The following is a 23,939-nucleotide window of genomic DNA, read 5'->3' as shown; positions in this document are numbered from 1 at the left end:
TCTCTTTACGCATTGATGCTTCGTGCCAACCTCCAGGCGGTGGCTGGAGAGCTCCCGCTTTTTATTTAGCTTAATTTCTACGCCATCCTTCCTGCAAGCAGGCTCAGGGCGGGTTACACAAGGACGCTGGCACGACTGATCTCCTGGGGACAACACTCATCAGCTCCTCTGGAGAAAACGGCCACTTTGAAGGGTGGACTCTAGAGCATTGTACCATTCTGAGGCCCCTCCCCAAACCCCGCCCTCCTGGCTCCACCCCCAAAGTCTCCAGGTATTTTCCAACATCGACCAGGCAACCCTGTCTCTAGGGCGTTATACCCTGCGAAGGTCCCTGCTCCCCACCCTCCTCCGCCTCCACCCCCCAAAAACCTCCAGGTATTTCCCAACGTGGATCTGGCAACCTTAGCCTTGTCCCCTGTAATGCTGGGAGTTGGGGTGTTAAACAGCACCAAAAACGGAGGCCAGCCTCCAGGTGGGACCCAGGGATCTGGAATTCAGGGCCTGCATTGTGCAAGGGGGTTGGACTAGATGCCCCTGGGAAAGGGAAGGTCCCCTGTGCAAGCACCAGTCGTTTCTGACTCTGGGGTGACGTTGCTTTCCCGTTTTCACGGCAGGCTTTTTTTACGGGGTGGTTTGCCATCTCCTTCGCCAGTCCTCTACGCTTTCCCCCCAGCAAGCTGGGGACTCATTTGACCTTCAAGGCTGAGTCAACCTCGGGCCGGAGACCTGAGATCGAACTCGGGTCGTGAGCAGAGTTCAGATCACAGCACTGCAGTACCGCTGCTTTACCACTCTGCACCACGGGGCCGCTGATGACCCTGGAGATCCCTTCAAACGCTGATGATTCTACAGCTTATCTCCAGACTGCAGAAATCAGTTTCCCCTGACGAAAAATGGATTCTTCGGGGGGGGGGGGGGTGAACTTTATGGCTCTGCACCCCATAAATCCTTGCTGAGGGATTTATGCTGCAGCCAGTTTCTGGTGAGTTAAAGTATTTGACGTGAGCCAGCTCTGGGCACAACAGCCATTTACACTCAGCGAAAATCAGGGCCGCACCACAGATTCCCCCCCCCCCCCAAAATGTCATGGCTCCCGAGAGCAGAACAAATGCAAAATAAAATCGAATTGAGAGTGTGAAAACACGCAAACTGCTGACTGCCTGGCTGGGAGATCTTGACTCTTATCGCGGGAGGGGGGAGGGAGACCTGAAATCAAACTGGCCCGAATGTTCAAGGCCTTGGGACATAAGAAAGACCCCTCCGGTGCTGTTCTTGGGTGAAAATGTTTCAGCAGGAGGGCTGCACTTCTGCCCCCCACCCCCGGTCCCAATCCAACCGCATCTTCAGAAAAGAGCTCCTCGCTGAATTCAGGTACGGTATTTTCATGCTGCCTCTACAAACTCCTGATGAAGTATAGCATTACAAAAATAATAGTCTAGCATAATAACTACATTTTAAAACCCGAGTTTATTGACAACGTTTCCAGTATGACAGATGTCCACGGGCCTCGCTCACCTGGGATCTCTGTGCTCGAGAAGATAGAAGAAGATATTGGATTTATATCCCGCCCTCCACTCCGAAGAGTCTCAGAGCGGCTCACAATCTCCTTTACCTTCCTCCCCCACAGCAGACACCCTGTGAGGTGGGTGGGGCTGGAGAGGGCTCTCACAGCAGCTGCCCTTTCAAGGACAACTTCTGCCAGAGCTATGGCTGACCCAAGGCCATTCCAGCAGGTGCAAGTGGAGGAGTGGGGAATCAAACCCGGTTCTCCCAGATAAGAGTCCGCACACTTAACCACTACACCACACTGGCTCTCCTGATCCAGGAATCCTCGAGGGCTCTCTCCTGATCCAGGAATGCTCATTCCCGCCTCCTGCAAAGCTGTGGGGCTCTCCCACTCGAGAAGGGAGCCCTGGCTCACAAAAGCTCCTGCCCTCCTACTGCTGGCTCTTTTCTGCTGCTCTAGGCAGACTGATACAGCTGTCCATCTTAATTCCACTCCTATAGACTGGGGTGGAATTCTAGTAGGCGCTCCTTTGCATATTACGCCACACACCCCTGATGTAGCCAATCCACCAAAACTTACAAGGCTCTTTTTTGTAAGCTCCTGGAAAATTGGCTACATCAGGGGGTGTGGCCTAATATGCAAAGGAGCTCCTGCTAGAATTCCACCCCTGCCTATAAACATTGAAAGAGCCCCGTGGCGCAGAGGGTTAAAGCTGCAGTACTGCAGTCCTAAGCTCTGCTCACGACTTGAGTTCGATCCCTGGCGGAAGCTGGGTTTTCAGTTAGCTGGCTCGAGGTTGACTCAGCCTTCCATCCTTCCGAGGTTGGTAAAATGAGTACCCAAATTGCTGAGGGGAAGTGCAGATGACTGGGGAAGGCAATGGAAACGACCCCGTAAAAAGTCTGCTGGGAAAACGTTGTGAAAGCAACGTCACCCCAGAGTCGGAAACGACTGGTGCTTGCACAGGGGGCCTTTCCTTTCCTACAAACATTGAAATGTTTATGTGATGGAGCCACTTTTTAAAGAACGGCCAGCCATCTTCGGGAAGAGTTGCTTTGGAAAGGGGGTTCCCAGTTTGGGAGACAGACTGGCGTCAGGACTTAAAAATAATTTTTATTAACAGGAGCAGAAATGAATAGAACAGAAAACAAAATGGCAGACAGCAGTTTTCTGGGGCGCTGTTTGAAAACGCTGAGGGATGAGGCCGGCTTGGGTCCTCTCTCCCCACTCCCCCTCGTGTCAGGAAGGAGAACAGAAAGACAAAATGGGGCCTGCCAGTTGCCTGAAGGGGAAACACAGAAAAAAGAGAGAAAAGGGAGGGCAAGTAGACAAACTGGGGGGGAAATAATGGGAGGGTGGGAGTAAACGAAGAGAAACAGAGTAAGATAGGGAAACGGAAAATGAGACGCAGAAGAAAGGAGATGAGAAACAGAAGAGAGGAGGCAGAAAAGAGAAAGGCAAGCAGAGAGAGGCTGAGTGGGAGGGAGAAAGAGGACAGGGAAAGAATCAAGGAAGGAGACCTGACCAAGGAGGAAAGGAGACAAGTTCTGAGAGCGACCGGAAAAGAGGGAGGAGAGCGTGGCCCAGAGAAAGAGAGAGGAGGGGGCAGAAGCTGAGAGGGGGAAGGGAGAAGGGGGAGATGAAGGAAGCAGACGCCCAAGTGTGTCTCTCTTCTAGTTTCTCCCCTACCCTTTCTTCCCAAGAGTCTCTTGAGTTCCTGAGGACACATTTACTCTGCCGGGGGAGAAGGCATGCAGAACATCACCTGGAAGTCAGATAAAAAGGGGGGTTCCCTTCCAGCCCAGTTTCCTGGGGGCCCTGGGAAAGGGCACAGCGAAGCAACGGTCCCCTTTGTATCCCTGTCCCATGGGGGAGGCAGGGGTGCCTTTTTTCACAGCGCTGCCCTGGCGCGTGTGCGAACCACAGCCGCAAAGGAAGGCTTTCTGACAGCGTCAGCTCGAGAGCCGAAGCAGGACATGAGGTCTCCAGCTGTGGCCGGAGGGGAGAAATCCCCTTTCCCCAGCCCAACCCAAATCGGCCTGAGCTCTCCGTCCTCGCTGCCGACCCCGGCTTCTCCCCTTGCTCTGGCAGCAGTCGAGACGCTGTCCTGAAGGAACTGCAGCGTGGACCTCAGCGCTAGAGCCGGCCCCTCGTCACCACTTGATGTTAAACGTGGCCGCGTTCGTCTTCTCCACTGGGTGGTACTGGGTGTGCAGGGCGCGGCGCGCGCGCTCTGACTCGGGGCCCCCCAGCCAGTCTCGGTAGAGGGCGCTCACTTCCTCGTTCCTCTCGGGCTCTTCCGGCTCCACCGACTCGTACAGCCTCTCCACTTCGCGCAGCAGGTCTCTGCCGGCTTCACGGTCCGCCCGGAGCTGGCCTCCTCCGTTCAGGCACCCTGCAAAGCGAAAGAAGCCCCGGCAGGGCCGAAGTCAGCTCCTCAGAAGGCTTTCACCGCTTCCTGCAAGGCCGAAGGGCCAACTTCCGCAGCCGAAAGAGGTGGGCGTTGGCCTCTGTGGGGACTCCGGCCCCCGGCAGGTTTCCAGGCAGCCAGGCCGGTTTGCCGTCCCCATTGACCAGTCCGGTGCTCTTTTGCTCTACAAAAATTCAGGCATCGCCTTACTATTCAGCCTTCTGGGTTTCGTATTTCCTCAACCGTCCTTTCTACTTATGGCTGCCACGAAGCCTCGTCTTCCCACTTCCTCGTCGTTGCTTTCAGCTAGTCTGGCTGCATTAACTTTACAAAGGGGATAACCCTACTTGGCCCAGGCCCGGATACTCCAGGCGAACCTGATCTCATCAGATCTTGGAAGCTCAGCCTGGATGAGAGAACCCCAAGGAAGGTCCCAGGGCTGCTAGGCAGAGGCAAGCAATGGTCAACCACCTCTGATATGATAGGATCACCATCTTCAAGTACTTGAAGGGCTGTTCTATAGAGCAGAGGTGGCCAACAGTAGCTCTCCAGATGTTTTTTTGCCTACAGCTCCCATCAGCCCCAGCCATTGGCCATGCTGGCTGGGGCTGATGAGAGTTGTAGGCAAAAAAAAACATCTGGAGAGCTACCGTTGGCCACCCCTGCTATAGAGGATGGTGTGGAATTGTTTTCTGTGGCCCCGGAAAGTAGGACCAGAACCAGTGGGTTGAAATTAAATCAAAAGAGTTTCCGGCTCAACATTAGGAAGAACTTCCTGACCATTAGAGCAGTTCCTCAGTAGAACAGGCTTCCTCCTTGGGAGGTGGTGGGCTCTCCTTCCTTGGAGGTTTTTCAACAGAGGCTAGATGGCCATCTGGCAGCAATGCTGAGCCTGTGAACTTCGGGTGTAGGTATTTGGGAGTTTCCTGTATTGTGCAGGGGGTTGGACTAGATGACCCTGGCAGTCCCTTCCAGCTCTATGATTCTATGATGCTATGACCCTCTCTTGCCTTGGAAAGTCCACTGCCATCTAGTGGCGCTTTCCTCAACGACCAGCCCTGGATGCCAGTGCACCTTTATCTCACATAAATAAGTTTTACCTTTGTCTGAGCTTCACCAAGAGATGCTCGAAAATGACTGCTGAAGGTGCTGGGGACGATGCTACAATCGCTGGCACCTTGGCGTTCGCTGTGCCTTGTGGTACACAATCTCCTGCTGAGGTGCTTGGGGAAACAGACCTGGGGGGAATGTGCCCACCCCCACCAACTCAGGCTCCCAAGTCCCTCCTCCCATCCCCCTCCAGAAATCCTCCATCGACTCTACACAGCTACAGAAGCCTCGGCTATAACTGGGGGTGGGGGGAGAGATGGAAGGAGCGGTTGCTTGCCCCTCCCAGGCAGCACTGGGCCTGAACGAGCGGGAAGGCATTCCTGATTGGCTTTTGCAAGGCTCAGAGCCCCCCCTCCCCAAACCCCCCCCCCCACCCACCTGAAGGGCAAGCCATGACCTCCACGTAGTGGTAGGGCGATTTCCCCCGCTTCAGTTTCTGCACCAGGTTCTGGATGTTCCGGAATCCGTACGCCAGGGCAAAGCGCAGCAGGGTTTCGCCCTCCTTCTCCAGAGTCACCTCCTGAAAATCTTTGTTCCTGAAGGGGTGGGGGAGGGACAGAAACACAAGCACGTGCCGTTCTTACCTGCTGCGGCTTCTTCCTGACAACGCTTGCCCGCCAGCTCTCTCGGCTGTGGTTTCAAGGAACGTTCATAAACATTCCAACTGTTCAAGAGGAAACCAGCAACTAGAGAATGCTGGCTAGTAACACGGAATTATTGGTAGGGGGGGAGGAGTCAGTTGGGTTGTGGGCCGTGTTTCCTCTAAGCTGAGTTAGCGTGAGCTAGCTCAGATTTTCAGCCTCCAGCTCACACATTTTTGTCCTAGCTCAGGGAAAATGGCCCCAGAGCACAATAATTTTTGCAAGAGCTCACCATTTGAATGCCAGTTGCTCACAAAGTAGAATTTCTGCTCACAAGACTCCACAGCTTAGAGGGAACATTGGTTGTGTGTGTGTGTGGGGGGGGGGGGAAATGCCTCCTCCTTTCTCATCTGCTGTTTGCACGGCTGCTGGGAATCCCTTTCCCAAATCCCATCGGGAAAAATCTCTCATCTTATCTCCTTCGGCTCCACCTGCTTTAAACCCTCGTGGCCGAAGCAGGGAGTCATTCTTGGAGAAAACACGAATTGTGAAAAAAACAGGCAGCCTGCTAGACAAACGACCTGACCGGTACGCAGAGACTTTCTTGCTCAGAGACATGTCCAGGGAAGGGCGTTCTGGCTAGGCTGCTGGAGGGGAGATCTGGGAGGAAGTTCGAACTCCGCACCTCAAGGGCTTGTACTCCAGTTTGTCCACTTGAATCCCGAAAAGCTCCATGGCTGCGTGTTTGAAGATGTGTTCCAGGTAGCCACCGGAACCGCCTCCGGCGTGGCCACAGAGCCCGTCTTCAGAGGAGCTGCTGAATCTAAGAGGGGAAGGAATAAAGAAAGCAGCTTACAAAAGAGCGGATTAGATAAATATATGAAGCAGAGGTCCATGACTGGCTCTTAGCCACAAGGCATAGATGGGACACTCTCTCTGCGGCAGCGATGCTATGTATCCTTGGTGCTTGGGGGGCCACAGTGGGAGGGCTTCTGGAGTTCTGGCTCCACTGATGGACCGCCTGATGGCCCCTGGATTTTGGCCACTGTGTGACACAGAGCGACGGACTGGATGGGCCACTGGCCTGATCCAACATGGCTTCTCTTCTGTTCACTGCACAGAATGGGACAATGGCGCGCCAGGCTGACCCCGTGTGAGCATTCAGAGGTTCAGAAACCTTCACAGACAGGATACCACCACTTTCCTGTTTGCAGCAGGCTTCACCAGCAAGGGTGAAAAGCAGAGGAAGGCACGCCTGGAGGAGGGGGGCGGGCGGGGAATCCACAGGGTTCAAAACACAGCACAGGAAGGGAGGAATTTGAACCCAAGACCCGAGGAAAGGGCACTCACAAGCCATCCAGCGGGGCAGGCTCCACATCTGGAAGGGAAACCCCCTCTTGATCCAACAGCTTCACCACTTCTCCTGAGCACAGAGAACCAAAAGGACAGATTAAAGATAAAGCTGCTGCAAACTGGAAACGTCCAGAGGCACCAACAAAAGAAGACTTAATTGGAAAGATAGTATAACAGCAGAACTGGATAAACTCTCCTCTTTCCTGAAAGAAAAACTGATTCATGAGATAGAGACTGTCTAGACCAGGGCTGGGGAACAGTGGCTCTCCAGATGTTTTTAGCCTACAACTCCCATCAGCCCCAGCCATTGGCCACGCTGGCTGGGGGCTGATGGGAGCTGTAGGCAAAAAAACATCTGGAGAGCCACTGTTCCCCACCCCTGGTCTAGACAAATTGTGATAACCTGTGTTCTGAGTAGCTGTACTATTTTAGTTGAAACTATCTTTGCGGTACTGATTTTTTTTATATAAGATAATAATTAGTTCCAGATTACTTATTGAATTATGATTTCTCTTACTCCTGATGGTACCAGGCCTCGGATTCAGCGGGAGCTCACAGCAGCAGAGCTCCTGAACCTTTCTGAGGGCTCCCCCTTCTCCTTCCCACCTTGCCCACTGAAGAGTAGGTGCAGCTGCATAACAATCCCTGGGTGAGCTCCACCAGCTCTTTTTCTACAAAGCGACCCCTGGATGGTACTATTTTCTAAACATATGAACATATGAACCTATGAACATATGAAGCTGCCTTATACTGAATCAGACCCTTGGTCCATCAAAGTCAGTATTGTCTTCTCAGACAGTACTCTTGTACATATATTTGTATTAGTGGTTAAAGCAGAAAGTTATTTTGCATATTCTCTTTCCTTGTATCTGTCAAGCATCGATATTTCGCAATAATCAAGCTTTTGTTTTTAATCAAAGACTTGCTTTATTGAAACTCCATGACTTGCCCCAAGGACGGATTCCTTGGAAGTAATGATTGACACAGTATTGAATAGTATCTTATAGACTACTTCAAAAGGCAGGGTTACAGATAACTTCAAAAGAATAACATAAGGATGCAAATTGAGTTGAAGGTCCAAAAGCTACTCGCTAGTATCTCTTTTATGACAAAGGAATGTTAACATCTCCATTTCTCACGCATTCTCTGCTAGCTAAGACATGGCTGTGTGAATCTGGGGGAGAGGCACTTTACACCGTTAATACAAGGTTACACTAAACATCCTGGAGTCAGAGGGATTTATTATGCATCCATAGGGGGGAAGGGAGAGGGAAGAGAAGAAAGGTATGGATAAACCAGCACTTAGAAACAGCATGCTTGACAGTATCCCTACATTCAATTTTCCCCTCCCTTCCTGTCTCTTATGTCTAAAAACTGAATAAAATATTTAAAAGAAAAATAAAGCTGCTGCTGCTGCATCCGCCCCCCCCCCCCAAAAAAAAACCCTGTCCAGGAGAGATACCAGAAGGTGGGCAGGACCTGGGGCTTTCCCTAGCAGCTGCTGGGGCAAAGTATTCCCCACTCATCATCCCAGCAGGCCTCCTCGGGTTGCTTGAAAGGTACTTCTGCTCCTGAGAAGCATGACTAAGACACAAGCACTGTCAGTTGCTCTCCGCCTATGAGGTGAAAACGGACAGGTTTCATGGTCCTTCCCAATTAGAAGCGGCTGGGGAGGAGCACAGGTGGAAGGAAGAGAGAGAAAGGAATTCAGTCGGGGCCTGGCCTAGGACAGATTGGCCAGCGACAGTGCCAAGGGCAACCGCCTCCTGCTTTCCAAGACGGTCCTGGGAAAGGGGGCTGTTTGGAGGGAAGTGAGCGAGGGGCCTGCCCGTCCTTCCCTAAAGGAACAGCGCTCTCCGGCCCGGCCTGCTGTTTACCTGTGGTGATCACGCAGTCGACCTCCCGAGTCTGGTGCTCCTGGATGAAGAAATCAGGTCGGGAAGCCTCCAGTTTTTTGTCATAGCAGGGCATCACGGCCACGTGGTAGATCTGGTCAGGTCTCAAGTGCTAAGAGGAAGAAGACGACGACGACATTGGATTTATATTCCGCCCTCCACTCAAGAGTCTCAGAGCGGCTCACAATCTCCTTTACCTTCCTCCCCCACAACAGACACCCTGTGAGGTGGGTGGGGCTGGAGAGGGCTCTCCCAGCAGCTGCCCTTTCAAGGACAACTTCTGCCAGAGCTGTGGCTGACCCAAGGCCATCTCAGCAGGTGCAAGTGGAGGAGTGGGGAATCGAACCCGGTTCTCCCAGATAAGAGAGCTCTGGCTGACCCAAAGCCATGCTAGCAGGTGCAAGTGGAGGAGTGGGGAATCAAACCCGGTTCTCCCAGATAAGAGAGCTATGGCTGACCCAAGGCCATTCCAGCAGCTGCAAGTGGAGGAGTGGGGAATCAAACCCGGTTCTCCCAGGTAAGAGAGCTATGGCTGACCCAAGGCCATTCCAGCAGCTGCAAGTGGAGGAGAGGGGAATCAAACCCGGTTCTCCCAGATAAGAGAGCTATGGCTAACCCAAGGTTATTCCAGCAGGTGCAAGTGGAGGAGTGGGGAATCCAACCCGGTTCTCCCAGGTAAGAGAGCTCTGGCTGACCCAAGGCCATTCCAGCAGCTGCAAGTGGAGGAATGGGGAATCCAACCCGGTTCTCCCAGGTAAGAGAGCTCTGGCTGACCCAAGGCCATTCCAGCCGCTGCAAGTGGAGGAATGGGGAATCCAACCCGGTTCTCCCAGGTAAGAGAGCTCTGGCTGACCCAAGGCCATTCCAGCAGCTGCAAGTGGAGAAGGGGGGAATCAAACCCCGTTCTCCCAGGTAAGAGTCCACACACTTCACCACTGCACCAAAGTGGCTTCCAACACAAGGTGTTGGAAGGAGGGAGTGAAAGGGATCCTGAGCCCAAATCCACGCAAAAGTTTTCTCCGCGGAACACAACAGAACGCTTCCGACGGGGCTCAGTTTAGGTTCAAAGCACTCTGGAGCAAAAAACTCACTCTGTGCTGGCCTGTGGGCTTGGGCTCAGGGTCCATCGGACCCCCTGGCCGGAAGTCAGCCGAGATCTCGGCACTACGTCTCGCACTCCTCAGGAAATGCCACCTTCCAGAGAGCCTCACCTGCTGTTCCGCGAAGCGGCCCTTGACGAGGGACCCCATCACCTGCTGGGGCGACTTGGCGGTGCTGACGTAAGGGATGATGAAGCTCCCGTGGGTTTTTTCGGCGTAGCAGATCCAGCCTGAAAGAGCAAAGGGAGAGGGGAGGTGGGCCGAGGGCGCCTCCGTGGTCCAGCTCACAAGCAATCCTCCCTCTAAGCTGTAGCGTCTTGGGAGCAACAATTCTACTTTCTGAGCGGCTGGCATTAAAGCGGCGAGCCGCTGCATCGATTAGTTTGCTCTGGAGCCATTTCTCCTGAGCGAAGACAGAAACGGGTGAGCCGGAGGCTAAAAGGCTGTCAGTTAGCTCACCCTAACTCAGCTTAGAGGGAACGCTGCTCCTCCGGGATAGAGTCGCGCAGAGGATCCCACAACACTTCCGGGGAAGAAGGAAAGTCCCCCATAAACTTGGAGGGAGGGGGGCTGGAGCGAGGAGCCTGGCTTCCAGGGGGAGGGACCCATCGTGCGCGTTTTGTCCACATTTCACACTCGCGGCTGCGGCTCCTCTCCCCCTGCACACCTCTTTCCCTTCCTCTCCGACGATAAACCAAAAGCCACTGCTAAACTGAAATTAACAGGGGGGGAAAGGGCGACCCAGGGTTCAGGGAGTGAGGGAGGCCGGAGGTCCCGATTTTTCTGGGTCGGCAGGCGGTCTCTCTTTCTCCCCACCTCCAGCTAGGTCCGCTTTCCTGTCCATGCTCCCCGCACCCCCACAACCACGGCAATCTCACCCCACCTGGGCAGGCGGCAGCCAACATGGGGAGCGCCCTTCCGTCATCGTCTCGTCTCTGGAAGCGGCGCACGAACTCCCGCTGGCTCTCCAGGAGGCTGAAGGTCCGGGAGAAAGTTGTGTCAAAGACAAAGGCCACCCCTGAGGAAGACAGCAAAGAGTTTGGCTATGTTGGTGACGGGGCAAGGAGAAGGTTTTCAGCTGGCGGTGGAAGCAATGTTAGGTGCAGGACGGATTCTCTGTACGGCCACCCAACTGCCTCTTCTAAAAAGCATGCTTTAGAATGGGGTGGCCAAACTGTGGCTCAGGAGTTGCACGCGGCTGTTTCACACATGCTGTGTGGCTCTTGAGGCCCCCACCACCCTGTTGGCTGGCTTGGAGAAAGCATCTGTCTCTTTAAATCACTTCTCCAAGCCAAGACAGCCAGTGGCTTGGAGAATGCATTTAGAGTTGCTTTCTTTCCATCTCTCCCTCCCGCCTCTCTCCCCATCTTCCTTCCTTCCTTCCTTCCTTCCTTCCTTCCTTCCTTCCTTCCTTCCTTCCTTCCTTCCTTCCTTCCATCCATCCATCCTGTCTTGCAGCTCTCAGACATCTTTTATACTACATGGCTCTCACATTAAGCAAGTTTGGCCACCTCTGCTTTAAAACAATGTGAAAACAAAATCTGTGATTTCTGCCTTGCAGGGAAGGGAACGGCGAGGAGGATTTTGGATTCCCCACCCCCTCCCCAAGCCGTTTTTCCGGCCGTGCTGCCTAAGGGGGGAATTTCCCCAGAACCCAGAGCCTCAACCACAGTGCTAGACAATCTGGCAATACACTGCCTTTGTCAGATCTGCAGGAACGCATCCCTGGTCTGTCGACATGTGACGCTTTGGTTAATCCTCTTCAATGTCGCCAACAGGGAACCTGCAGCTAGTGAGAAAAACCACCTTCTGAAAAGTTTTCATGAAATGGGGGAACACCTGGGCACTGCCTTCCGATGCACTGATCCCAGAGGTTCAGTCCCTGAGAAACACACCCGCTAAATGCTTTGGCCCTCACGGTCAAGAGTTGGGTGCCTGCTTTAAAAAGTTGCAGACAATACCGGACAAGTGGGCTGATGGCCAAATTAAATGCAAAGCATCAGAATCAGAATTGGGAGGGTTCACAGAGGCCATCTAGTCCAACCCTTGCTCAAAGCAGGATTACAGCCTCCCTGACAAGCGCTTGTCCGGCTGCTGCTTAAAGACTGCCAGAGAAATCAAACAAACCTCTTAGCTGGTCTGCGTTTTCAACGTGGGTGTTTGGAGTCTGCACTCCAGGATGAAAAGCAATCCACATTCAACGCTGCTCACCCCATGCCCCCCCCGCCCCCGCGCATCTACAAACCTCCACCCCTCCTGTCCCCCAGCACAATGGGGACTCAGCCCTGCCCCACAAAAAATTCTGCTCTCGAACAGAAGGAAGCCCCTCTGGCCAGAACTTCTAAGACAGACCTATGCAATTGGATCCTAAACTGATTTATTCAGAAATAACCCCGACTGCATCCAAGTGGGCTGATGTCACAGTCAAGGGACAACCTAAAACGGTCCTTGTTGCTCCCCGTTGACTTAATTCTCAGCCCCCAATTCCTCCCAGAATGCGTCTCACCTAATTTTTTAAAGAATCCCGTCAACTTCTTGGCAGTGTCTAAAGGAGTCAGTTTGTATCTGGCGGCCAGCGAAGCTCTGGATTGTGGAGACACAGAAACCACCACCAGCTTCTGGGAAGCAGAATCTGATGTCTTTTGGGGGAAAGAAAAAAACCATTACAATGCATTAAAATTTGCCAGAGAGGCAAAGGAAAATAAGCATTTTTATAGTTCCTTGGCATAGTGTAGAAAGTACTCTTTCGTTCTCAATTTTTAAAAGCCGTCAGTCTATCTACTGCAAGGCAACCTCTATCTTTATTCAATTCATTTAGATCCCTTCCTTTCTTCTCAAATGAGAACCCCCAAAGCAGCTGACGTTGTCCTCCTCTCCTCTGTTACATCGTCACAACAACCCTATAAGGTAGGTTAGGCTGAGAAAGTCTGACCCAAGGCCACCCAGCAAGTTTCCACGTTACAAGCTGGGATTCGAACCTGGGTCTCCCAGATGCTAGTCCGACAGTCTCAACCACAACAGCACACTGGCTGGGCACATGGACTACTGAACTGCTTTTGCAAAGAGGCAGTCTAATCTGAATTTTCATTTGTTTCCCTGCAATTGTCTTCCTGTCTTTATGCTGGTACGGATTAGACAACCCCTTCTTTTTTAAACGGGAAAGCAAGCAACTACATACCGAAAGTTCGGAAGCAAGCCAATAGAGCAGGGGTGGCCAACGGTAGCTCTCCAGATGTTTTTTGCCTACAACTCCCATCAGCCCCAGCCAGCATGGCTGATGGCTGGGGCTGATGGGAGATGTAGGCAAAAAAAACATCTGGAGAGCTACTGTTGGCCACCCCTGCAATAGAGAACTGGGAAAGAAGCCCTGAGTGAAAAAGCCCCATCTTCCCAAGGGTCATTGGCCTGACAGGAAGTAAGCCCCTATTGCTCCCCAGCTGGAACATCACCAACTGACCTTGTTGGCATTCAACACTTTGTGGAGCTCTTCATGGCTCTGCTGAGTTATCAGGACACTCTCGGCCGACGTGATGCAGCCGCTACAAGCCAGACAGTCGTTGAGCGTGATTTTGGCTTTTTCGAGCTTCTGCGATTCTCCATCCTGAAAGGGAGGTGGGAGAGACGGGATTGGAAGCATCAGCAAAAGCTGCCGTCTGCCACCGGCAGCCATTCCAGGGGCCTCTATCCCAATTAAGCTGGAGGAGAACTAGGGGGTAAAGCACCACTGGCAGAACCTCAGATGTTAGATTGGTCCAGCAAGGATGTTGGCTTGAAAGTGATACAGGATACAGCTCTTGCAACGCTGGGCCAAACAAAGAGCAGACAATGATCACTTTGATTGATTGACTGGGAAAAGCATTTCTAATCATTTTGACTTTTTGATTAACAGTGAAATCCCATGCAGAGTTCCTTCGGTCCAAACCCACTGAAATCAACAGACTTCTTCACTCAAAGGGTGATTAACACAAGGAATTCGCTGCCACAGGAGGTAGTGGCGGCTACAAGCATAGACAGCTTCAAGAGGGGATTGGATAAGCATATGGAGCAGAAGTCCATCAGTGGCTACTAGCCACAGCGTATTGTTGGAACTCTCTGTCTGGGGCAGTGATGCTCTGTATTCTTGGTGCTTTGTGGGGAGCAACAGGGTAAGGGCTTCTAGTGTCCTGGCCCCACTGATGGACCTCCTGATGGCACCCGGGGTTTTTGGCCACTGTGTGACACAGAGTGTAGGACTGGATGGGCCAGTGGCCTGATCCAACATGGCTTCTCTTCTGTTCTTATGTTTTTATGACTTAGACTGGAATAACTCTGCATAGGATTCTTCCGTGAAACTAAAAGTGGCCGATCTCTGCTTTCCTCCATCCCAGAGGTTGGCCAGAGCCACTGCTTGGGACGAAGAGCCGAAAGTCTTGGGCTGATACCTCAGCCCTGCTCTCTTGCTCTTAGACAGGGGCAGAGGAAGAAAGGCCTGACCTCGTTCACTTGGAAGTAACTCCCGTCGTCTTCAATACGGATCTTGGCCGCCGCTTTCCCAGGCTTCTTGTCAACTTTGACAGGTTTGATGCAGTCCTGAAAGGCAAAAGAGGGATCGTTACTGAAAAAGCAGCAGATCAAGAGAGTGTCAGTGCTTCACAAAGTTACTGGAATTATTTCAAGCTGTATAACTGAACGAAGCAGGAGTCAAGTTGCACCTTTAAGACCAACCAAGTTCTATTCAGAATGTAAGCTTTCGTTTCAAGCTACATACTAATTGAGGGCCATGTTAGAAAAATCTAAAAATGATGACTTCATGGTTAATTACTCGTCAAGGAAATCATGGATGGTAAAAAGGCTGCGTCCTCTTATGTATTAAAAATTGGTTAAACAGCAGAGATTAGGAGTGACAGTTTTCACAATGGTGGGAAATGAACGGGGTGGGGAGATGTCCCTACAAGCCTTGGAATTGGAACATTGTGATCTCTGTTCATAAACTATCTGGGATTGGGGATGAACAGTGCAGTGGCCAAGTTTGCAGATGACACCAAATCATGGCTTTTTTTTTGGTAGCAGGAACTCCTTTGCATATTAGGCCACACACACACCCTCCCGATGCAGCCAATCCTCCAGGAGCTTACAGGGCTCTCAGTACAGGGCCTACTGCAAACTCCAGGAGGATTGGCTACATCAGGGGGTGCAACCTAATATGCACAGGAGTTCCTGCTACAAAAAAAAGGCCTGCACCAAATTATTTAGGGCAGTCAAAACCAAGGCACAAAAATTGTGAAGAATTCTCTAATAAAAGACATGGGGAAGAGGCCTGGCCCAGAGGGGTTCTGACCCAGACCTCACCTCAGGCCAAACCCAGCAGGCAGCTGCAGCCCAACCCCTGGTAACGTGTGGTCTCCCTTGCAGGGCTGTTGTTCAGCTGTAAGAGGCAGCAGCCGCCACCACTCCAAATGCTCCAAGCACAAACATCAGCTAATAATGACCACAGTGAGAAGATGACGACTGTAGATTTATACCCTGCCCTTCTCTCTGAATCAGAGTCTCAGAGCGGCTTACCATCTCCTATATCTTCTCCCCCCACAACAGGCACCCTGTGAGGTGGGTGGGGCTGAGAGAGCTCTTGAAGCAGCTGCCCTTTCAAGGACCTCTGCAAGAGCTAGGGCTGACTCGAGGCCATCCCAGCAGGTGCAAGTGGAGGAGTGGAGAATCAAACCCGGTTCTCCCAGATAAGACTCTGCGCACTTAACCACTACACCAAATAATGCTCTCCCAGCTAGGGTTGCCAAGTCTAATTCAAGAAATATCTGGGGACTTTTGGGGTGGAGCAAGGAGACTTTGAGGGGTGGAGCCTGGAGCAAAGGTGTGACAAGCATAATTGAACTCCAAAGGGAGTTCTGGCCGTCACAGTGAAAAGGGACCGCACGCCTGTTAAATGCCTTCCTTCCATAGGAAATAGTGAAGGAAAGCGGCACATTATTTTGGGGGCTCATAGAATTGGATTCCCTGGCCCAATCCTTCTGAAACTTGGCGAGCATTTCGAGGAGAGGCATCGGATGCTATGCTGCAAATTTGGCACCTCTACCTCAAAAAACAGCCCCCCCCCCCCAGAGCCCCAGATACCCGCCTATGGGAATCGGTCTCCATAGGGAATAATGGAGTGCCCAGCAGAGACTCTGACTTGGGGGGATCCCCTGCCCCCACCTGGGGGTTGGCAACCCCACCCCCCGCCTCCCCTGCGCACCTGCGAGGGCCCGATATAGTCGTCCAGGTCGGTGAGCTGCAGGACCCCGCTGAAGGGGGACACAACCGCCGCCATCTTGGGCGCCCCGCCGTAAAGCGCCGCCGCCGCGCCACACTGCCGCAAACGGCCGCCCGCGCCCCCTAGAGGGCGACGCAGCAGCAGCTCTGGAAAGCTGCGCGGGACGCTCTGTCTCGCGCGCCTCTATGGTGAGCCGAGGCATTTCCGGTCTTGGGGAGCCCGAGCGAGGAGACTGACAGCGACGCCGCCTGGAGGCGGGACTTCCTCCTATTTTCTGTAGCTTGTGGCGAAAGGTTAGGGGCGCACAACGGCCCGGCAGGGTAGGGCGGCGTGGGGGTTGCAACCGGGAGATTGGGATGGCCCAGCCCTGTAAAGCAGCGGTGGCCTGGCTTGACGCAAGAAAGAAGCTCTCGATTTGTTGGGGTGCCAACTTCCAGGTGGCACCTGGAGACCGCCTACAATTACAGCTCCTCTCCAGGCGACAGAGATCAGCTCCCCTGGAGGAAACTGGATGCTTTGCAGGGTGGGCTCTGGGGGCATTGCACCTCACTGAAGTCACTTTCCTCCCCGGGCTCCACCCCCAAATCTCCAGGAGTTTCCCAACCTGGAGCTGGCAACCCTACCCTCCATCCCCCGCTGATGGCCTGGGTACCTGGCAACCCCATCCTGCAGAAATGTGCTCTTTTGGCTCAAAAACCCCACGCTGGAGCAAATGCTGCGCCTTAAGGTGCCCACTGGAGCCCCCTTGAATTTTGCTGCAGTAGACTGGCGTGGAGACCGTGCAATGCCATTTTTGGGGGGTGGAGGGGGGAGGAAGGAGTTTTGCAACAGCCCCGCCATGCAGTCCCGGGTGGGGGGCGTGCTTTGACACTGCCCCTGCTGTACACTCCCAATATTGGTGTATTGCAACACTGGGATAGAATACTGCACACTTTGGTAGACCCAGGTGGGCAGCCGTGTTGGGCTGAAACAGCGGAACAACAGCGTGCTTCACAACAGCCCAGCAGTGTAGTTCGACCTTATTAGCAGGAAGGGGGACGCTGGCAACTCTAGGAAGCGTGCCCGGACTATGTTTCCAAGAGAGCACCAGAGTGTGCCTGTCCGTCCGTCCATCCATCCACCCCGGGGGAAGGCAGTTTGGATCAGCGCGTGCGTCTGTGTGTGAGATGCAAACGGAAAAGAGCCGCCTGCAGGGAGAGCGCGCGAGCAAACCTTCCAGGACTGTCGCGCATTCACACGTGGCGGCGGCTCAGAAGGCAGAGAAAAGAACCGCGAACTGGAGCGCCATCTCCTGGCCGATGCGGGGAAAGGCCAGTCAGATCCAAAAATCACCCCAAATTGATTTGACTGCTGGCCTTTCCCAATGCCGGCAAAGCGTTTTCTAGGGAATCACCTCGTTTCTACTAGTCCAAGATTGTTCTGTTTATTGGTAATATTCAGCAAGTAGAAGCCCTGACCTGCCCAGACTGGTTGTTCCTGTCAGATCTTAGAAGCTAAGCTGGGTAGACCCTGGCTAATTCTTGGATGGGAGAAGTCCAGGGTTACTACGCAGAGGCAGACACCTCTGAACATCTCTTGGAAACCCCATCAGTCGAGTCTGACTTGAGATGGGGCAGCACATGAAACATAAATATAGAGAAAAGGTAGAGAAAGAAGCACTTTTCTCCCTTTCTCACAATACGAGAACTCGTGGACATTCAGTGAAATTGCTGAGCAGTCGGGTTAGAACAGATAAAAGGAAGTCCTTCTTCACCCAAAGGGTGATTAACACGTGGAATTCACTGCCACAGGAGGTGGTGGTGGTTACAAGCATAGACAGCTTCCAGAGGGGACTGGATAAGCATCTGGAGTAGAGGTCCATCAGTGGCTATTAGCCACAGCTTATTGTTGGAACTCTCTGGGGAAGTGAAGCTCTGTATTCTTGGTGCTTGGGTGTCCTTGAACAATGCTTGGTGCTTGGGGGGGCACAGAGGAAGGGCTTCTAGTGTCCTGGCCCCACTGGTGGACCTCCTGATGGCACTTGGGTTTTTTGGCCACTGTGTGACACAGAGTGTTGGACTGGATGGGCCATTGGTCTGATCCAACATGGCTTCTCTTATGTTTGTGTGTGTGTATATACACACACACACCTTGCTTAAACTTTGCATTCTAAACCACAGCCCACCAGCTATATGTAACTCTGCTCACTGCACCCCATTCCATTGTCTGATGAAGTATGTATGCTTGCAAAAGCGTCCATTCTGAATAAAACTTTGTTGGTCTTAAAGGTGCTACTGGACTCCTGCTTTGTTCTGTTGCTTAAACTTTGTTCTACAGCTCCATGAACCAGTAAGTTCAGAGACTGACATCGAATCTCCGAGTTGGGAGGGCCCATAGAGGCCATCTAGTCCAACCCGCTGCACAATGCAGGATCAGCCAAGAGCAGTTCTCACCTCCTTCTAAATGGCACCGTGGAAATAAGCTCAGTGGGACAGCAGGGTTGCGATTCTCTCTTTTCTTGGGTCGCTTCAAATTCCGTGCTGTGGACGGTGCTATGAGCCCACTAACAAGCCACAAACACACAAACACCCACACAAAGTCGCCTGTTATTGAATCAGACTCTCGCCCCCTCAGGGTCAGTATCGTCTACAAGGTTAGCCAAGGCAGGAGGCTGAGTAGCCGCCAGAGTGTCCAAATGTGGTGGATACTGGAAACAGGACCGGCCTGTAAAACGTACCACTCTCTTCAACCAGAAAGACCACTTACAGGAAGGGGGGCAGTTGGGTTCAGAGAAAGAAAAGCTCATGAGCCCTGCTCTCTTTCTGATCAGACTCGCCTCTTCCCCAAATAGGTTTCCCAGTTCAAAGAGAGCTGTCGGAATCACAAGATGCGTTTCTGGCGCTCTGGTCCTTTGGCCCTCAACGGCTGAGCAGGTGAGGAGTGTGGGAGAACGGGGGATGTTTCTCTGCCTTGGAAACGCACTGTCCAAAAGCTCCCAATGGAAGAAACAGATGCACGCTGTCTGGGTTGGCGCCCCTTCAAAAATCCACCGGCGATCCCCTCTGCCAGCAAAAATTTAATAAATCCCTTTTAGTGTGAGCATCTATCAAGGATCTGTGATTTCATCGGTGCTTTCCAACACATTCCCAGGAACCGTTCCCTTTGGAGGGCTGACAACAGGGCGCAGAGACTGAGGCCTTCCGCTGACGTTGCCTCCTGGCTCTGGGATTCTGAGGCTGACTGCTTCTGGACATAAAGGTTCCCCTCAGTCGCCGTGGCTTTTAGTCACTGATTGACCTCTCCTCCACAATAACAGCACATGGTGTCTGGGGTTACTCTTGGATCTCTTGAGAGTCAGTTTGGTGTAGCGGTTAAGTGCGTGCACTCTTGTCTGGGAGAAGCAGGTTCGATTCCCCACTCCTCCACTTGCACCTGCTGGAATGGCCTTGGGTCAGCCATAGCTCTGGCAGAAGTTGTCCTTGAAAGGGCAGCTTCTGGGAGAGCTCTCTCAGCCGCACCTACCTCACAGGGTGTCTCTTGTGGGGGACGAAGGTAAAGGAGATTGCGAGCTGCTTTGGGACTCTGAGATTCAGAGTGAAGGGGGGGAGGGGGTATAAATCCAATATCTACTTTTTCATCATCTACTAGTGGAGGCCATACCTACGTTTTGATACCTGCAGGGCTTTTTTTTGTAGCAGGAACTCCTTTGCCTATTAGGCCACACCCCCTGATGTAGCCAATCCTGCAAGAGCTTACAGGAGGCCCTGTATTAAGAGCCTTGGAAGCTCTTGGAGGATTGGCTACATTGGGGAGGTGTGGCCTAATATGCAAAGGAGCTCCTGCTGCAAAAAATGCCCTGGATACCTTCAACCGGAAAGGGGGTGACGAATGGAAAACTGAGGCCCTGAATGACAGAAGGAGGAACAGGAGGAGGAGTTGGATTTATACCCTGCCCTTCACTCAGAATCTCCCAAGCTGGAGTTGGCAAGTCGAGTTGATTTTAAAGAAATGTGTATGTCACCATAAACTTTGACACCATAAACTTTGCCCTTCACGGGCCAAAGCAGCAGGTCGCTTTCAGAAGGCCATCAATCATTTCCCTTGTTTTTGTCTGTCTCTTTTTACAGCCACACACCTGATTTTTTTGAAAAAAACAGCCTCCCCTATTGAATAAGTGCCTTGCCAATTCCATTACGCCTGATTCCGATGAGGCTGCGGCCAAGTCAGGTTTGGGTGGCTTTAGGGTTAGCCCTGCCGCTAGGCAAACTTGGCATCTGACCTTCTGGGACACCAAATTGTGTTCCCCCCCCCCCATGTGACTTATGAACATATGAAGCTGCCTTCTACTGAATCAGACCCCCCTGAATCAGATTCAAGTCAGTATTGTCTCCTCAGACTGGCAGTGGCTCTCCAGGGTCTCCAGCTGAGGTTTTTCATGCCTATTTGCCTGGACCCTTTTTTAGTGGAGATGCCGGGGATTGAACCTGGGACTTTCTGCTTACCAAGGAGATCCTCTGCCACTTAGCCACTGTCCCTCCCCTAAAGAGAAACAAATTGAACATATGAAGCTGCTGAATCAGACCCTGGGTCCATCAAAGTCAGTATTGTCTCCTCAGACTGGCAGCAGCTCTCCAGGGTCTCAAGCTGAGGTTTTCCATACCTATTTGCCTGGACCCTTTAGAGTTGGAGATGCTGGGAATCGAACCGGAGACCTTCTGCTTACCAAGCAGATGCTCTACCACTGAACCATCATCCCTCCCTAGCACTTATGAAGCTGCCTTCTACTGACTTAGACCCCCCCTGGGTCCAAGTCAGTCTCGTCCATTCAGACTGGCAGTGGCTCTCCAGGGTCTCCAGCTGAGGTTCTTCACGCCGACTTGCCTGGACCCTTTTTCGTTGGGGATTGAACCTGGGACCTTCTGCTTACCAAGCAGATGCTCTGCTACTGAGCCACAGCCTCATTCATGGCTCTTCAGGGTCTCAAGCTGAGGTTCTTCACGCCTACTTGCCTGGACCTTTTTTAGTTGATGATGCCGGGGATTGAACCTGGGACCTTCTGCTTACCAAGCAGATGCTCTACCACTGAGCCATCATCCCTCCCCATGGTGACATTATCAGTACAGGGCGGGGGGGGGGGGGGGACAGAAGTTAGCCTTGGCTAGGATGGCAGACAGTCTAGGCCCAGCCTTGCTTGCCAGCTGGTGCCTGCAGCCTGGATTTCTAAGGCTGCTGGAAGCACTGACCCAAACAGGGAAGAGTCCGTGAGAACGGCAAGGCTGCCTCTAATGGCGTTTCACAGGCTTTGATCAGCAGCAAAGTCAGAGCTCCGACTCGCTTTTAGGGCTCCAGCTCTCAGAGGACTTGGGGTACCGAATGACAAACTCCCCCTTTTCGCTCTTGGCTCCAAGCAAGGGCCGTGGGTCCAGCAGGTTACTCCGCACCACGAGACGTCTTTCCTAATGGCCTCCCTGCTGAATTCTAAGTTTCAGTCGCAGCCTCTAAATTTTCATTACGGCCAGTCACCCAGAGAGGATGATGGATTAGATTTTAAGTTGGAAAACCTCCAGATAAAAGTAAAGCGCTTCTTTCTTTCTCTCCTGACTCCCCCCCCAACCCCCCCCCTTTTTTGTAAAAGGGGAGGGAGAAAATCTCCCAACCTTTCCGCTTTCCCCCTGCGGTGCTTTCAATACCGGGTTTCAAGTGATGCTAGTTCTATTTAAACTTATCCGCTGGCACATGCTCGCTTCCCCGCCTCTCAGAAGATGCCACGGTCTAGACACTGGCACACTGGAACGGGGTGTGTGTGTGTGAAAGCTGGCTTGCCAACTGGGAGGCAAAATGGGCCTGACAACTCAACTAAAGGAGGCACGCAGCTAGGCTCCTCTGTGGTTTTCAGGGGGCATGTCACACTGCTTTGTCTGGTGGGGGCGGGGATGATTTACCCACAAATGGGGGGAAAACGTCAAGCAGCGCCTCTTACGCTTTGCTAATCAGCCTGGGCCACGATCCAAGCAGAAAGTCCTTCTGTGTCAGCCCCCAAAGAAAGAAACGAGGGAGCGCTGACTCTCTCTCGGCCTACTGCATGCCTCTGAATGCACGTACGGCCTTCTCTCTCTTTCCTTCCCCTTCATTATCCATGTTTCTCTTTGGCTCTCGCCACCACCCAACTCCATCTTCCACCTCCCCAGTTTCCTGGCATCCCCTTTTCCTCTCCCCTCCTTTGTCCTCCCTCTTTTTGTCTGCCTCCCCCAGCCTGGCACGATCCTTTGAACGCTTTTAATCTCTCCAGATTGTAGACAGATGAGACAATCGCTTTCTGGGTACTCCTCCTTCCACGTGACCAAGGCCGAGGTGGTTTTTTTCTCTCCAGACGAGCCACTGTTTCAAATTGCCAGCTCTTTTCCTTTCCTTTTTTTCCTTTTCTTTCTTTCTTATTTTTTTTTTATAAGTTCTTACATCCATGATTGCAGCTCCTGGCGGGTCGATTTTTCTAACAGATGTTCTTTCTTCTTAGGCCGAGGGAAAGATTACGCGCGGCTCAGAACGAGGCTTAAAGGAGGCTCTGGGTGCTTTAGGGTGTCACCGAGAATCAAGAGAGGAGGAGCGGCACGGCCCAGGGAGAAAGAGCCAGGGATGACGGCGTGATTTGCACCCATGTCAGCTCCTTGAAATTAAATTCCGAAGAGATTTATCCAGTGATGGCTCTGGGTCAACCCTTGGCCCCTTTCCTTTGTGTTGCTGCGCCTCCAATTGATATGGAGCTGAAAGGTTGCATTTAGCGCAAAGACTTGAAGATTGTTCTCTGTTCTTCAAGTCTTTTTGCCACCATTTCGGCGTCTGCCTTGAAGTCTGACTTTGGGAGAGTCTTCTGGAAGACAGACCAGATGACTTTGTGCCTCTCCTCACCTGATGCCCGGAGGCCATGCTCCAGAGGGGTTGGCTGGTTGTAGGGTTGCCAATCCCCAGGTGGGGGGCAGGGGATCCCCCAGTTTGGAGGCCCTCCCCCCACTTCAGGATCATCAGAAAGCGAGGGGGGGGAATCTCTGCTGGGCACTCCATTATTCCCTATGGAGACCAATTCCTACAGGGTACAATGGAGAATTGATCTGCAGGTATCTGGGGCTCCAAGGGGGAAAGTTTTTTGAGGTAGAGGCACCAAATTTACAGCATAGCATCCAGTGCCTTCCTCAAAATGCACTCCAAGTTTCAAAAAGATTGGACCAGGGGGTCCAATTCTATGAGCCCCCAAAGAAGGTGCCCCATCCTTTATTATTTCCAGCGAAGGGAAGGCATTTACAAGGTGTGCGGTCCCTTTCAATGTTAAGGCCAGAACTCCCTTTGGAGTTCAATTCTGCTTGTCATAACCTTGCCCCTGGCTCCACCCCCAAGGTCTCCTGGCCCCACCCCCAAAGTCCCCAGATATTTCTTGCCTTGGACCTGGCAACCCTATCTCTTCGCTAGAGTTTCCTTTGGTCACAAGGACAGCATCGAGACTTGCTCCAGAGGCGTTGGCTGGTCACCAACCTCCAGGTGAACCAAAACAGAAGCCAACGCTGTGTTCCAATAACTGCTAATGTGTTATTAATGCATACCTACAACAAGAGGAATTGGACTGGTTGAGATATCGCAATAACTTTGGAATAACTACGATGTTTATATGGTGTACTTAGGGTACTGTTGCATGTGTGCATTAATAACGCATTAGTAGCTATTGCAACATAGCACTGGCTTCTATTTTGGACCATACCAGCCAAGCATGG

The 23,939-nt window shown here is 52.4% G+C and overlaps 1 protein-coding gene across 1 annotated transcript; it reads right to left on the bottom strand.

Moving 5' to 3' along the window:
- Positions 1 to 2,600: 2,600 nt before the first annotated feature.
- Positions 2,601 to 16,273, bottom strand: CIAO3 (cytosolic iron-sulfur assembly component 3). Its single transcript, XM_060260907.1, has 11 exons — positions 16,183 to 16,273; positions 14,430 to 14,525; positions 13,414 to 13,557; positions 12,463 to 12,595; positions 10,840 to 10,974; positions 10,068 to 10,186; positions 8,839 to 8,968; positions 6,959 to 7,031; positions 6,294 to 6,431; positions 5,406 to 5,563; positions 2,601 to 3,902 (listed from the first exon to the last, which is right to left on the bottom strand). Exons 1-11 carry the CDS (start codon positions 16,255 to 16,257, stop codon positions 3,661 to 3,663), a joined length of 1,443 nt encoding a protein of 480 aa, XP_060116890.1. The 5' UTR covers positions 16,258 to 16,273; the 3' UTR covers positions 2,601 to 3,660.
- Between the last annotated feature and the right edge of the window lie 7,666 nt (positions 16,274 to 23,939).

The sequence above is a fragment of the Heteronotia binoei genome, chromosome 20, assembly GCF_032191835.1.
Source record: "Heteronotia binoei isolate CCM8104 ecotype False Entrance Well chromosome 20, APGP_CSIRO_Hbin_v1, whole genome shotgun sequence".
Taxonomy (NCBI): domain Eukaryota; kingdom Metazoa; phylum Chordata; class Lepidosauria; order Squamata; family Gekkonidae; genus Heteronotia; species Heteronotia binoei.
This window is presented reverse-complemented; position numbering and strand designations above follow the sequence as displayed.

Coding starts and splice junctions, on each gene's coding strand:
- CIAO3 (XM_060260907.1), bottom strand. CDS start 16,257: ATGGCGGCGGTTGTGTCCCCCTTCAGCGGGGTCCTGCAGCTCACCGAC. Junction 10,187..10,839: donor GTTGGCTGCCGCCTGCCCAG/GTGGGGTGAGAT, acceptor TTGCTCTTTCAG/GCTGGATCTGCTACGCCGAA. Junction 3,903..5,405: donor GGTCATGGCTTGCCCTTCAG/GTGGGTGGGGGG, acceptor TTCGCTTTGCAG/GGTGCCTGAACGGAGGAGGC.